Genomic DNA, 15,062 nt, shown 5'->3' with positions numbered 1-15,062 from the left:
AGGAAATTCATTTCTCCTCTATTTCTGAGGTTTTGTTTTGCTGAGTCTTTTCTACTTAATCCTCAAATGACCCGAGGATTATGCACATCAACATAAACCATCACTGGAGGATTCTGATTCATTCAAGTTGGCTTATAATTAGCAAGGAGATTTAAAAATATATATATTTAATTACCGTTAAGATGATAGTTCAGTTAGGAAATAATGATGTCAGGGACCAATACCCCCATTGATCAATAGGATGGTTCATTCGGTTTAGGGAAAATTCAGAGACTGAAAGCTGGACCTTGTATGTTTCAGCATCAGTAAGAATCTGGGACTGGGAAGAGCCTTCTTGCATTGCAGGCACTGGAGACATGCTGTTATAATCATAACTGATTAAATGGCCAACTGAAGGTCAGATATCCCCGTGAGAAACAGAATCTTTGTCTTTTGGCTCTTAACGTGGTTCCATTTGGAGCTGTTCTTTGGCTCAGCACATTGGAATGTGAAGTCAACTCACTTACCACATATTTATTGAACATCTACCATTGTGACAGATATATTGCAGGGATTCCAGCAACAGCAAAAACGAACACAAGATACTTCATGCCTTTGACAAATTTACATTCTGACAAAACAAGAATATAAATCCCTGAACTACAAAGCAGAGTGAGGAAAAAGCTCAGGAGAGAGACTGACAGAGAGGTCAGATACCACATCTATTGGAATAAATCAAGTAGGTTTTTATGGAGGTACAACACTGAGGTGGACATTGAGGGATGGGTAGGAGAGCAACAGATGGAGCCTGAAGATCAAGAGGGCATTTTCTAAGCAAATATGTGCAGCTGGGACAACTGGGGCATATTTTCACAAGAGCAAGTAATCCATTTTGAATAGAATATACATTACATGTGATGATATAATAGAAGATGAGTCTGGAAAGTTGATTTTTCCCATGTGTGTGAAGACTGTTATATAGGTAATGAAAGATTTAGTAAGTAAAAGTCAGGGGTTTGAGACCAGTAGTTACTATTTGACTTGGTTTTTTTCCCATGATAGTAGACCATACCTCTATCTGTTTATGGAGAAAGACTTTAGAAATCCATTTCTAGAGCAAACTATGAAAACAGCTAAGTTTGTGTTTGAAATATTTTTTGCCTCTTTTGACCCTCCACCATAGCCTTCTCCCTCTTCCTATTCCTCTCTAAGTAGGACTTGGCTCTGATCCCATTCCTGGTGAGGAATGACTGAGAATGACTTGAGGATCAGGAAGGTGAGAATAATAGTTCTAAGAAGCATCCCCATATTATCAGGAGGACTCTTCAAGTAACAGGCTTCAAAACCCTAATGAATCATAGTATAATGACAAAATATGACAATAGGATAAATACTTTGCTGTGGAAGGACACTGACCTGGATCACTCATACATGTAAAGTAGCATAGCATCTACATGTCTCCCTGTTATGTTGCACAGGGGCCATTGGTTGTGAGAGTTACAGCCTACCTTAGAGTGTGGATGACTCAGGACAAATTATTTCCCGAAGTGAAAATTACTCAAAGTATAAGTGTCATACTTTACTGGTCATGATTTTTTCTTTGCGTGAACTAGTGAAGGGGCATGAGTCAGGAGAACGGAAAGGTAACTAAAAATCAGGAGGTTCTGGGTTTTAGATCCAGTTTTAGTAGCAATTTGTTTAAAAAAGAAAACCCATACAAATTAGAAATGGGTATATAAGTTCTAAGACTCATTTTACCTCCCTACGATCATGTAAGAAGCCATAAATTACGGGAGTCCTGCCCTACAGTATAGCAGCATAGAAGAATGTCAACTCTTTGAGCATTCCTTTTATGGTGCCTGTCTAGCACGGAGGTTTGCGGGGAGGTGAGAGCTGCTGATGGACAGCTGACAAGGGAACTGGGGACCTGCATCTTCAGTCAGGTCCACCAGGTGACATTCTGTCAGGAAGATGTTCCGCTGGGCAGGTGGCCCCTGTGGGTGGTGCTGGGAGTGCCCCTGTTTGCAAGGAGAGATCACATTCCAGAACGCTGCCCGGAAGCGGCGAGAGAGTAGGTTATAGATAATGGGGTTGACGGCTGAGCTCAGGTAGAAGAAGACACCTGGAACACAGGAGATTAAAAAAAGAGACACGCTGAGGAGAAATTGAGTGAGAGGCATGATAGAGAGAAGAATAAATATTTAACAAAGGCCTCAAATCCCTGCGACTGGCTCTTCTGGAAGTAATAATATATGCCAGACTCTAATTGAGAATACAAAATGCTCTGAACAGATCTACCACCTGTGTATTTAGGAATCAAACACAGAAAGATTAAAGAGTCTTGGAAAAATTTAGGCTGGCATGGGATCTCTCTGAGATGCTTGGCAATTTCCTTTGATCCCCACTTGTTTAATTAAAGAACATGCTCTCATAGCATTAACGAGAGATGCTTAAGTATCAGAGGAAGGAGAGACGTTTTTATCTCACTGGAGCTTTGCTTAAATCTATAATTTGAAACTGCAAGTAATAGAAGAATGGTAAATCAGTTAAGGCGTAGTTCCTGATGATATTTCTTATAATGCTAACTATCTCTTCAAAAAAATATTCCCCAATGCCCCTTTCCTACCTAGCCTTTCCCCTTGATGGTTCTTCCCACCTTCCAACTTCATTAAATAATTTTATTTTGCCATTTGTTTCCTCCACCAAATGCCTTGCACACTGCCATTTTCCTCTTTGGTATACACACATCTCTTATTACTATATCCTGTTTTATTTCCCCAAGCCCCAAGATGGGCCTAAGGTTGAGAATCAGAAGACTTTGTTTCTGATCTTGGCCCTTGCTTGTTCTGTGACCTTAATGGAACTGGCACTACAATTCTTTTCTCTGGAAAATGGGAATGAGAATATCATGCTAACCCACCTCCCTGAATTACTGTGAGGATAAAGTTGAGATGCTATCCACAGAGGGGATGAGAGTGGCTAAGAATATAAAACAAGTGATAGGTACTGTCATCAGCATATTCATGGTTGTCCTCATCTACCTTGTTCAGGACATACAGAGTGCCATATGCCCTATGCACAGAACTGGGCAGGGAGGAATATAGAAGAAGAATATTGCCATGGATGTTAATTCATTCAATAAATTCTTATTTTGTGCCAGAAACTTTGAGACACCTGGGTAGGTAGTAGATTTAGAATTTGTTATCCAAGGACATGGGACAGTATTACAGAGGCAAAATCTATGCCTAACTTTAGCAGTTGACAAAAGAACAATACTAAACTATATCTGTTAAGAGCAAAATGTCTGATACTAACGGTCATCCTATGGAAATTCACATGATAGCATAAACACAAGGACTATGATGTTCACGAAGGATTTAATGGTGGCTAGTGATTGAATACTAGCCAGCCCCTGAAGCAGGCAGGAGAGAGTTGGGGAAGAGAGGAGAGAATACTGTAGGTAGAAGGCATAGCCTGCACAAATGTGCAGAGGCAGGAATGGTTATATTGGGCAGGAATAATGCAGAATGTGCAGAACTCTCTAATTAACCAGTTTGACAAATGTATGGTTTATGAATGGAAATACATAACTTGATTAAAAGGCAAGTGGAGACAGGTTTTTTGGTAGCACTTAAGAGGTTTAGACTTCTGGTTGGCAATGTGGGGAAGAGAGAGATGATATTTTAACCGAAAATGTTAATATAAATGCTGTAATTTGGAAATCTTAAAACGGTTGTCTTGATGCGTCTGGAGATGCAGAGTCAAGTAGTCAAGTCTCATATGATCTCATGGTGTTTTCCAATTTATTTTATCACTTTCATTTTTCTCTGCTTAATCACAAAGATAAGCTAAGAACTATAAATATTTTTGAGATTTCACCCAGAATTCGTAATTAATTTAACATGGAGGAAAGTACTAACGTCCAGGTATAAACTGTTCACAAGGCCTGCTGAATACAAAAGAGAGGGTGTTTGAAAACACATAATATACATGGCAGTCAATACTCCCGTGAACAATGTGGGCTTTGCTTTATGCACACGAGGGGCTTACCGCGCACAAGCCGCTCTTCTCTCCCTTCTCTAGTGATGTCTTTGATAATCTAAAGAGCCCACAGAACCAGCCAGTGACTCGCCGAGGTAAAGGGACAAGGCGGTCTGCAGCTAAGTCTAGCAGTCACACTAGCTCAGAAAGATGGATGTGAGCAACCGTTCTCTGCTCCACTTTGGAGTAAAGAACCCTGAAGTTGAAGTTGGTGACTTGGGCTGGAACGCTGTTGTTACCATTTGCCAGCCAAGTGACTTTGGGCACGTGAGTTCTTTTCTTGTGGAATGGCGCTTTCCGCTGTAAAATGGTGATGAAAGCATCTACTTGTTGTGATGATTATAGAAAGATATGTAGTATTGTACAGCTTACAAGCTATTATTTCATTTACTTCTTACCATCAGGCCATGGGTTGTATAGGGCAGGCATTATTGCCATTTTAGAGTTGAGGACACTTTGATATGACGGAAGCCATATTCTTCAGATCACCCTGAATATTAATGATGGGAGTGAGATGCAAATCCATGTCCTCTGACTTAATGACCTTTCCACCAAATTCCATGGTATCCTTTACAAGCAGCATTAAAGTAGCCTAAAGCAGACTTTGATGCCTCATGAATAGACTTTTGTTGGCCTTCATGAGGATCTAACACTTGCTGAAGATAATATGAGATTTCAGGGATTAAACATGGATGTTTAATTAATAACAACCAATTCAATCATGCAGTCATTAGAAGCAAAACAAAGAAATCACCTCTTAGACCATTTTCCTGCTGTAATCATCATGCTTAGAGTTGAGGTCTTCAATAAAGTAGCATCTAAAATACTGATCTGGTATATTTCTTTTGGATCCATCACATACCTAATCAATATGTGAATAAAATAAAAATCAAATGTGTTCTTTATTATATGTATGGTGGGTCCCCATAATCATAGTATATCCAATAGAACCTACTAGTCTAAGCAAGATGAAGCAGCTGCAATTACCTGAACACTTGTGATACAACCAAACGAGCCAAAATTTTACCTGACACCACATGGATGAGATTGAACGCAGCAGCCAGGGATTCGGTCCACTCCTCCACAAAGCTGAAGAAGAGCCGGTCAATGTGGAATGGGGCCCAACAGAGAGCAAACACTAAGACCAAGACAACTGGAAAAGGGTGATGAATGAGAGAGCAAAAGACAATCAAAGCAAGGATAGGTATGCAATGCCCACCCTGAGTCCATCCGTTCCTTCTAACATCCTCCCCCCATCTTTCTTAAGCTATCATTGTAATGGACCATCTAGATCTTAAGGAGACTGTACATAGAATATTTACACATGAGAATGATTGTATAGGATCAGTTTTTCATATGATTGTACGAAATTTCTTATATAATTTAAGTTTACTTTGGAACACTTTAAATAGTATTGACTTTATTCAAAGTTCTAAAGACATTCTATTATGGAAAATATGTTGCAAGAAAGTTGTTGGAACCGCATAAGCTGCTTATAGAAATAAAGTGACTGGGTTCAAGCAATTGGTGTTTTTTAAAGTCATAGATTAATAACAAACTGTTAATGTAGGATGTAGTATAAATGTTGTATGAATTTATCTTGTTACTCTAGAAATAATTATAAACTTCTGCGAATTCAGTCATTCTGGGTGGGAGGGACAGAAAGAGAAGAATCATGAGCATAATAATATTGCTTTATAAGCATCTTTTGATTGGGATGGGGAGGTGTCTATCATATTATACCTTTCTAGAGTAAGATTTCCTTCCAATTTCTTTTTCTTTTTTCTTTTGAAATAATTATAGATTCACAGAAATATACTATTGCCCAGTTGTTTTGTTTTGGTTTTTTTGTTTGATTGTTTTTTGTTTTGTTTTGTTTTGTTTATTCTCAGCTCCTAAGACAGAGATTAGTGCTACCATAGTTTCTCCTTGGGGCATTCGATCTTCACCAATTTAAATATGTATTTTTTTTTCTCCTCTGAAGTTATAAAATACTTTTATTTCCCAAGACATGATGCTTGAGATTTGCCTCAGAGCAATCTTGTAGGGGCTAAGGGAGAGATAGGAATATAGATGAAACAAGATTAGTTATGAGTTGATGTTTGAAGCTGGGTGATGGGTACATACATGGGTGTTTATTTTACAATTCTCTGAACTTGTGAGCACATTTGAAGTTTCCATAGTAAACGGACATATATTTCCTGTTGTCAGTAAACATATTCAGAGTAAGTGGTCTGCCTGTGTGGTGTAGTTTCAAGAATACCTGAAAGATTCTTTTGAATTTACCCCCCCCCCAAGGAAAAGTCCCTAATCTGCTCACTACTGCCTACTATTCCCTTTAGTTAAAAATTTAATTAGTGTTGGGCCGCCTGGGTGAGCTCAGTAGGTTAAATGTCCAACTCTTGATTTCAGCTCAGGTAATGATCTCAGGGTCAGGAGGTCAAGGGAGCCCCTCATCACTCAGCGGAGAGTCTGCTCCAGATTCTCTCTCTCTCCACCCCTCCCCTCCCCCAACCCCTCCCCAATGCACCCTCTCTCTCTCAAATAAATAAATAAATCTTTAAAAAAAAATGTAGTTACTATTAAAATTGAACACTCTACCCCCCAAATCAAATAAACATTTTACTCTGTATTTTATCACTGTGACTTTAATGTGAGTGCACTTCAAGTCTTTTTGCGAGAGCAGATTATGATAAAGGAAAAAGGGAAGAGGGAGATAATGAAGACACGAGATTTCTTAATAGGGAAATTCAGATGCCAACAGGGAATAAACAATTTCCAAGAAGATGACTATTAGACAAACTTTAGTGACTTCACAGTTTTTTTGTTCATAAACACCACATAGTTATAGTGAGTGCTTTATATGCATATTAGCCTGAAGGATTTGTTTCTTCCAAACCTTAGGTTTTGACTTGGGAAGTTTATTATAAATCTCCTTTCTCATCAATATCTCTCATACCGTAGTGTAGGATCATATATTTTAATAATATTCTTTTGGGAGAGTGTAGATCAGTGTCTGGGGTTTTTTAACATCTTATCTATGCAAAAGAGTGTACTGTTTGATGTAAAATGAGACAATGTTATAGGTGGGAGGACTGCTTAGAGTTGCTCTTGGCCAGATGTTCTTAATCTGGAATTAAAAGGTCCCAGGGAGTCCAGTGATGGGTGTCAGGAGGTGCATGATCCCCTGAAATGGATTATAAAATGTTTTGTGTATGTGTATTTGTACATTTTCTGAGTGTAGAGTTCACAGCTTTCATCATATTTAAAAAAAAAAAAAACAACTCATAACTCAAAATAGGTTAAAGTCACCTGCTCATTTTATTTTATTTTTTAAGACTTACTCATTTATTTTAGAGAGAGAAGTGGGGGAAGAGCAGAAGGAGAGGGAAAGAGGATCTTAAGCAGACTCCTTGCTGAGCATGGAGCTGACTCCAGGCTCCATCTCATGACCTAAGCTGAGACCAAGAGTCGGACACTGAATGGACTGAGCCACCCAGGCATCCCTCACCTGCTCATTTTAGAGAGGAAAAGAAATGCTCAAAATCTCAGAGAGTGAGATTTACCAAATACAACACAGAGTGTATTACAATGATGCAATTTAGTGCACTGTTTAAGGGTTAAAAACTAAAATAGAAACAAAACAGACACGTTCTAGGAGCTTGAGAAAACCAAGGTTTCGATGTGTTTCAGGAGAATTTTGATTCTGATACCAGCAGCATTTTCTCAGTACTAAATGCAACTCCTTTGCTTTCACAAACAAACAAACCTGAACGAAGTGCAGGACTTACACAGCATTTTGGTGACTGATTTTCTGGCAGGTCTTTGAATATTTGCAGTCACTTCATCTGCCCCAAGGAGTTGGTCTTTCTTTAGCTGCAAGGTAAGTGGAAAAAGATACTAAGGGAAGGAAACATTGTTTCCTTCTGTCAAGATCCCAGAATTGTAACTCTAACACTCATTTTGCAGACAAAAATCCAGGACTCAAAGAACTGTAAGAATTTGTCAGATGTTTAACAATAAATTGGAGGTGAAGTTGGACCCAAGTCACCTAACTCCACTGGATTGATGGTTGTGGCTACATTGCAAAGCTACCATGTATCATATGCTATTCTGTAGAACACTAGTTATGCAGTATATTAATAGGTATTCCATGAACAGTGTGAAATATAAAGTAAAAAAGAAAAGTTAGATAGGATTTTTCATTCAATCATTCATTCATTCATTCATTCATTCATTCATTCATTCAATCAGTAATTATTTGAATGGAATCCCTTTGCTACAGTGTGGGTAGGCAGTAGAAAACAAAATGGATATTGTTTCTGCTTCCTAAAGTTTATCATCTTTATTGTGGGTCTTCTCAGAGCCTTGATGTGCATGATGGACATCACGAACATCTTCATGGGGGTTTGTGTACCAACCTTCCCCCTTCCCCACCTTCCACACCCCACATCTCCCAGCCTCAAGGGAGATAATGCTTCTTTGACTCAACAATATCCTCTCCGACCCAACCCTTTTCAGTGCAATACCTAGTATATCTTGAGGAGCACAATTTGGGAAAATCTCTGTTACTAATATTACTGATAAGAGTGCATGTGTTTCTGAGTTTAGATGTTGCAAGATGTGGTGGTTCTTGAAGAAGTATCTAAAAATATCAAATAGTAACCCTACCCATGCATGCAATTTTCCCTACCCTGTTCAAGTCCCATCCACTCTAGAAAACTCTCGTGGCCACTGGAGCCCCCTCTCCTCTCCTTCCTCTGGACTCCCATAGCACTGAAGATCTGCATCATTCACCTATTTGTAGAACTTTCTTCTCTTTAATTCACATATTTTTAGTTTGTGGGGATATACAACCAGATAAAGAAAGCTTTAAGGACTCATGATAAGCTACCATCAAGTATCTAGAAGATAGTACAGTATGTATTTGTGATTGATTCTCTAGCATTTATTCTCTTCTTCTCCTACCAGTGGTACCCTGATTTTCCTTTAGGGAATTTAGTCCTTCCGCATTGTTAGTCATTACTTTGGATGGGAATGATCCCATCTCCAGTTCCAGGTTCAGTCCTTGAATAATGTAGCTACTATGCATCAGCCACAATGACTGCATAATTGGAATCGAAGTGATTTCAGATACTTGCTTATACTTCTAGGAATGGAACTTTTATTCCTCTTCCATTGGGAACCTTCTTATTCTCTGCATGTGAGTTCTGGAATACAAGAGCTATTTTTTTTTTCTCCCCACCATGAAGAAAGTGCTTGGAGCCACCAATGGCCTGCTGTGGGGATCTTGAGGTTAAAATCAATGGTGTAGAAAGAAGAGCAAAGAAATAGAAATAAAGCTAGGTCTTTGAGAACATTATGTGTTTTATGGGATTGATCTTCATCAAGAGCCAGCTCTATCTCTTGACTTCCCTTCATATTTTGCCAGATTGAGTTGGGGTTCCTTCATTAACACTGTAGAAAGCTCTGACACACTGATCAAGGGCATCAGGTGGAAGGAGAGTTCAACATACTCTATATAGTCTTGGGTAGAGAGGATCAATTTATTGGAAGATACATTCCAATTCAAGATTAAAAAAAAAAAAGAAATTGGTGTGGTTATGTGCAATGGTGGAGCAAACTGCTCTAAGAATCCATGAGCTTCCTGGGCTGAATGGCATTTTTACAGAATACTTTAGAGAAGTTATTTAAAATCAAATAAGACTTAGACGGGAGGGTCATTAAAAGTTGCCTCCAAAGTTCCACAAAGGCATATCCTGTCTCTCTAACAAACATGTAAGCTCCTAGAAGTCAGGTAGCTCTCAGGACCACACAAGTCCTGAAGCACCCACTTGGATGATTAACAAACCTGACCACTTGTCTCTGAATATACTGGTTCTCTCGACATACACCTGTGTCTTCACAAAGTGAGGGATTAAAGTTCCTGTGAGATTTGACCCTTCAGAGGTCACCTAGAACTTGGAAAGAAAGAAGGGAAAATACTGTGCAGTTATTAGGAATAGATGGGAGGAGGCTGAGGGTAAGAGGTTATAAATGTAGTGGTAAAACAAAATGATGCGGGTGAAGCATTCATCTCAGTGCCTGGCATGTGATAATAAGTTATATACTACTATTGTCATTCTGATTATTGTCCTCCTTTTACTCGAAAGACATCATAAAACTGAATTTCGATGAAACAGGGTTATTTATTTATGTCTGTAGGCCCACTCATGTGGATTACTGAGTCCCTTCCAGAAATTCTCCTTCTTATGGTACTTGCTCACCCATAAGCAGTGCTTGTGTTGAGACAAAGAAGCAGCCAGATACAGAGACAAAAAACCTTGATGTTTAACATAAGAGTAATAAATCAAACTGCAAATCTTACTAACTCAATGTCAATTAAATCTACTAAAGTTTCTAATTATTTCATACCATTTTTAAAAAGGTGTCATTGTTACAAGATCGTTATCCCAGTATTTGATTTCAATCCAGAATTAAAAACAATGAAAAACTATTGAGATTTCTTAGTCCCTTCTGTGGGTGGGTTTAACAGTTTTAATTGGTAATTTCTCTACTTCAAGAAACAATTTCCTTAAACATAAAGCAAACAGTTCATACCGTTCTTTCAGGAACAGGCTTTCTGTACAGTATAGTTTGCAATGAAAAGAAAATTATAAGTGTAGTAATCATCGCTTACTTTTCAGCTTCTGTAGGTTTTAGTGATACAACTAGCCGAAGAGGGGAAGAGTGAAAAACTGAATATTTATGCATTGTATACATTGTTTCAACAGAATCTGAAGGAGGTGATATAGTAGGATAGAATCCAAACAATTTGTCTAGCCAATATTAAATCCTGCTTTATGTTTGAATACTTTTATTTCCCTTCGGATGTTTAGCAAAGTCAATATTCAACCATTAGGTATTCTATCCACTTCTGAACTTCTATTTTAAAAGTGAAAATACAGGGGCACCCGGGTGGCTTCGATGGTTAAGCCTCTGCCTTCAGCTCAGGTCATGATCTCTAGGTCCTGGGATGGAGCCCCACATCAGGCTCCCAGCTCAGTGGGGAGTCTGCTTCTCCCTCCCCCTCTGCCTCTCCTCCTGCTTGTGCTCTCTCTCTCTCTCTCAAATGAATAAAATAAAATCTTTAAAAAAATAGTGATGATACAAAAAGAGTAAAAAATTGTGGTTACTGTATAGGAAGCTCAGAGGCCTTCCTACCCCACTCTTCTTAGCTGTGTAAGATAAAAGGTGAGGGGGAGGTCACTGGGGCTGATTCAGTTGTTTTGTTATTCTGCTGATCAGTTGTTTATATGATTATAATCATTCCAGCAGATGTTCATTTATATAGTGTGTGGAGACTAAGCTTCAGAATACCAAAATATCATCCTAGCTTTTGTGTAAATATTTCTACAATCTGAACAAAATCTGTTTATTTGAAAAAATTAGTGCAATTCTGTTTGGCATGGCTGATTTCTCCTATAATTCATAATCCATCTTCTTCAATTCAAGTGTCAATGCCGCATGCACAATTTACAAGTACTAGGTGGGAGCTCCAAAAGAACTTCCTCACAGAGGGAAAAAAACTTGCCCTGGGGTTGTCTGTTATCCATCTCTAACATGTTCTAACCTTGGAGAGCAGCTCAGGGGATACCCTCATCCTGAAATGGTGAAGCAGCCCTGAATGCTCAGCTTTGAGCATATATATGGGCTCCCCTCCTTCTTCCTTGGTCCTGGGATTTCATCAGTCTTAGGCTTTTTTTTTTTTTTTTTTTTTTTTTTGCCTTCCAAAGGCAGTGAGTGCCAAAGTCAATCATAACTTTAGATTTGCCAAGGGAGTCAATACTTAATAATCACTGGAGTTGCTTAGTCTCTTTTAAATCTCTTAGATCAAAAACCTCTTTGAAATAATGTTTCCAACTCTCTTGCTTTCGAAGGTAGAAAAGCTGAAGTCCAGCAATGAGTGAAATAATTTAACTTCATTCATTTGTTCATTCATTCATTCATTCAGCTTACAGTCTAGTTGGAGAGACATAAATTAAGGAACCCACAAGTATAGAATTACAAACTGTAATAAATGCAATGAAGGAAAATCACCAGGAAAATCATACCACATATACAGGGACCAGGTGCAGCTAGAGAGTCAGGGAGAGCTTCCCTGAGAAAGTGTGAGTGAAGTATGATTTAAAGGATAAGCTAGAGTTAGAAAAGCAAAAGGGATGGTGATGTTCAACAGTAGGAACATTTCAGGCAATGATACAGCAAAAGGTACAGCATGTGCAAAGGCCCTGAGGCCAATGCCATAGACTAGGACCTATTTCTCCTGCCTCTTAGTCTACAGATCTATAAATTCCTCTAGCAGTGACTTACTAATCAGATAGTTCCTTCCCTGGTGTCCTTTGGATAACAGTTCATCCTTCCTGAGAATAAGAATGTTATAAGTTGCACTATACACACAAAGCAAACTAGGTAGTTTCTAAACTGTTCTCTGAGCTGTCACTTAGCTCTTGATACAAGGTGGCTATAGGTTCATGACAATAAAACAAAGTGAAACACAAAGTAATGGGTTGGGTGTAGGGGATGTGTGTTTCCTACTCAAAGTTAAATACTTTATCCAAATTAACACAAGATAAATGATTGTTTGGTGTTGGACAGAATGGTATTGGTCAGTTTGGGGTGAAGATTTCTCATAGGGCTCATGATATTTGGAATCATGCAGAAGTCCTTTCCCTCCAGTGATCTACACAGAGTATCCTAAGACACTGCAAGCTAGTCTGGGGTGACATGTGTCTCTCGGTGTAGAGGGGCCAGCCCTCTAAGAGGAGATTGGCAAAACTCTTGCCTGATTAAATTTACTCCTATGTCCAGACATCTGTGGTTCTTGGAACTTGTTCTTCCTACTTGGACTCTGCTGCTCACCTTAGGCACAACAGATATGGAAAAGAAGGCACCTTTCTCAGAGATGCACTGAAATGGGAGTACAGAATACGTGGTGGCAGAGCCATCTTGAAGTAGATGATGTGAATGTGATGTTTGCTTTGTTTTCCCTTCATTTATAATTCACATTGCTCCTGCTCACATATTTTTTTTTCTCCTTTTTTTAAGTTATCACAGACCGTTAGAGCTATCAGGAGCCTTGGATATGATCTAATGTAACCTTTTCATTTTATAAATGTGAAAACTCACTCCAGGGGAGAATTGTGTGGCTTGCCTAAAAGTGTATTTTATGTGAGCTTTTCCCAAGACTGTTTCCTACACAAGCTGCCTCCTTAAATGGGCATAAAGCTGTCACAGTTAGATTTCATCTCTATGAATTTGGATGCAGAATATACCAGGAGAGGAATTATATAGACTCACTTCTACCCTCACCAAAAGTAGTTTCTCTCAGCTAATTTAGATCCTAAAAAGGGGGGGGGTCAGTTTACCACCATGAGTACAGGAAAGGAAACTTTAATTACTAGGTATGTTGCAAACCAAGTGATAGTTTTTAATTCATCTCAGCTGTCATTTATTCCCACTTTCTTCTACTTCTAACGTCTTATGTGCTCTGTTCACTTCCTTGCCCCTCAATTTCCACCTGATCAAGAGAAATCCAAGTTGGTCCCACTTAAGCCATATTTTTGCATTTTAGCCTGATATTTCAATCAAAGGGTCAAAGCTACCATAAGGGACAGTCTGACCTTAAAATTGTATGTCTTGAAGTAGAAGATAGGCAGAGAGAGCTTATGTTATACTCTGACCAAGTTGGTCCAGAGGAAAATTTCAGTGCAGGCAGTAGATGGGGGCAGGAGACAACAGGATGTGGAAGGGTCCCTCCAGGGGTGGCCACCTTGCACTGTTTAAAATGAGGCCCCACCTCAGACCTACTGAATGGGAATCTCCAGGGGAGATTCCCACTGATACACATAGTAAGATTTCTAGGTGATTTGTAGGAACTCCTAGGTTTGAAAGCCACAGGCATANNNGAAAGAATGAAGGAAGGTGAATTGAAGGAAGTGGTTTATACTTGTGGTTAGTATTTGCCCAATTTTGTGGCTAGTCCTTTAACTTCTGTTTCCCCTGTAAGCTCATTCTGTTTTTCTCTATACTTCCTTCCAATTATGAATTTCTGCAATTTTAAATTTTTCCTCTGAACTCTGAGTCAGTGAGAGAAGAAGGATGCTGCCCTAAGCCAGCGAGCTTGGATACTCACTTTGAGCCCCATGAGGTAGTAGAGGACACTGATGACAATCATGGGGAGGATGTAGAAGAGGAAGGAAGTGACCTGGATGACGAAATTGTAGATCCAAATGGGCTTGATGACCGCACAGGTGGCAGAGCCCGGGACCAGGGACCCATTGGGGAAGTAGTGGACCTTGATGCCATGAATGCTGGTGTTGGGCAGAGAGAAGAGAACAGAAAAGCTCCAGACGATGCCGAGGATCCTGAGAGCCCGCCGCCGGGTGCACTTCAGCTTGGCGCGTAACGGGTGGAGGACGGCCACGTAGCGCTCCACGCTCACCGTGGTGACGCTGAGGATGGAGGCAAAGCACACGGTCTCAAAGAGGGCCGTCTTGAAGTAGCAGCCCACGAGCCCAAACAGGAAGGGGTAGTTGCGCCACATCTCGTAGACTTCCAGGGGCATCCCAAGGAGCAGGACCAAGAGGTCGGAGACGGCCAAGCTGAAGAGGTAGTAGTTGGTGGGTGTCTTCATAGTCTGGTGCCGAAGAATCACCAGGCACACCAGGAAGTTGCCAACGACCCCCACTACAAAAATCAGTGCATACACTGCAGTCACTGGGAAGAAGAAGTGGCTGCGGGGAGGTCCATAGAGGAAGGCCAGGTAGTCCTCGGTGCTGTTCAGGTATTTCTCAGACGGATCTTCCAGTTCCTGCTGGTGGATCCAGGAATCATTCTTGTGTTTTTCCATCACTGACATTAAAATGCAAGACCCGAGACTCTTCTGATAGGAGCGTGTGTCCCAGGCTGAGCCAGAAAAGAAAGAGAAAGCAGGCAGGAAAGCACAGACTCAGAGAAAGAGGGTGGGAGAGTGTGAGTACTTCAATAAGGTTGGGCTGTTC

At 39.9% G+C, this 15,062-nt stretch overlaps 1 protein-coding gene across 1 annotated transcript; it reads right to left on the bottom strand.

Moving 5' to 3' along the window:
* Positions 1–1,829: 1,829 nt before the first annotated feature.
* NMUR2 (neuromedin U receptor 2) lies at positions 1,830–14,932 on the bottom strand. The gene is made up of 4 exons (XM_008692728.1): positions 14,195–14,932; positions 7,812–7,896; positions 5,048–5,173; positions 1,830–2,101 (listed from the first exon to the last, which is right to left on the bottom strand). Exons 1-4 carry the CDS (start codon positions 14,918–14,920, stop codon positions 1,830–1,832), a joined length of 1,209 nt encoding a protein of 402 aa, XP_008690950.1. The 5' UTR covers positions 14,921–14,932.
* Between the last annotated feature and the right edge of the window lie 130 nt (positions 14,933–15,062).

This window comes from Ursus maritimus, unplaced genomic scaffold, assembly GCF_017311325.1.
Source record: "Ursus maritimus isolate PB19 unplaced genomic scaffold, ASM1731132v1 scaffold_15, whole genome shotgun sequence".
NCBI lineage: Eukaryota > Metazoa > Chordata > Mammalia > Carnivora > Ursidae > Ursus > Ursus maritimus.
Note: the sequence above shows the minus strand (reverse complement) of the source record. Positions and strands in the feature narration are given on the sequence as shown.

Coding starts and splice junctions, on each gene's coding strand:
- NMUR2 (XM_008692728.1), bottom strand. CDS start 14,920: ATGTCAGTGATGGAAAAACACAAGAATGATTCCTGGATCCACCAGCAG. Junction 5,174..7,811: donor ATCAGTCACCAAAATGCTGT/GTAAGTCCTGCA, acceptor ACCCTTTTCCAG/TTGTCTTGGTCTTAGTGTTT. Junction 2,102..5,047: donor TCTCATCCATGTGGTGTCAG/GTAAAATTTTGG, acceptor CCTGTGTTCCAG/GTGTCTTCTTCTACCTGAGC.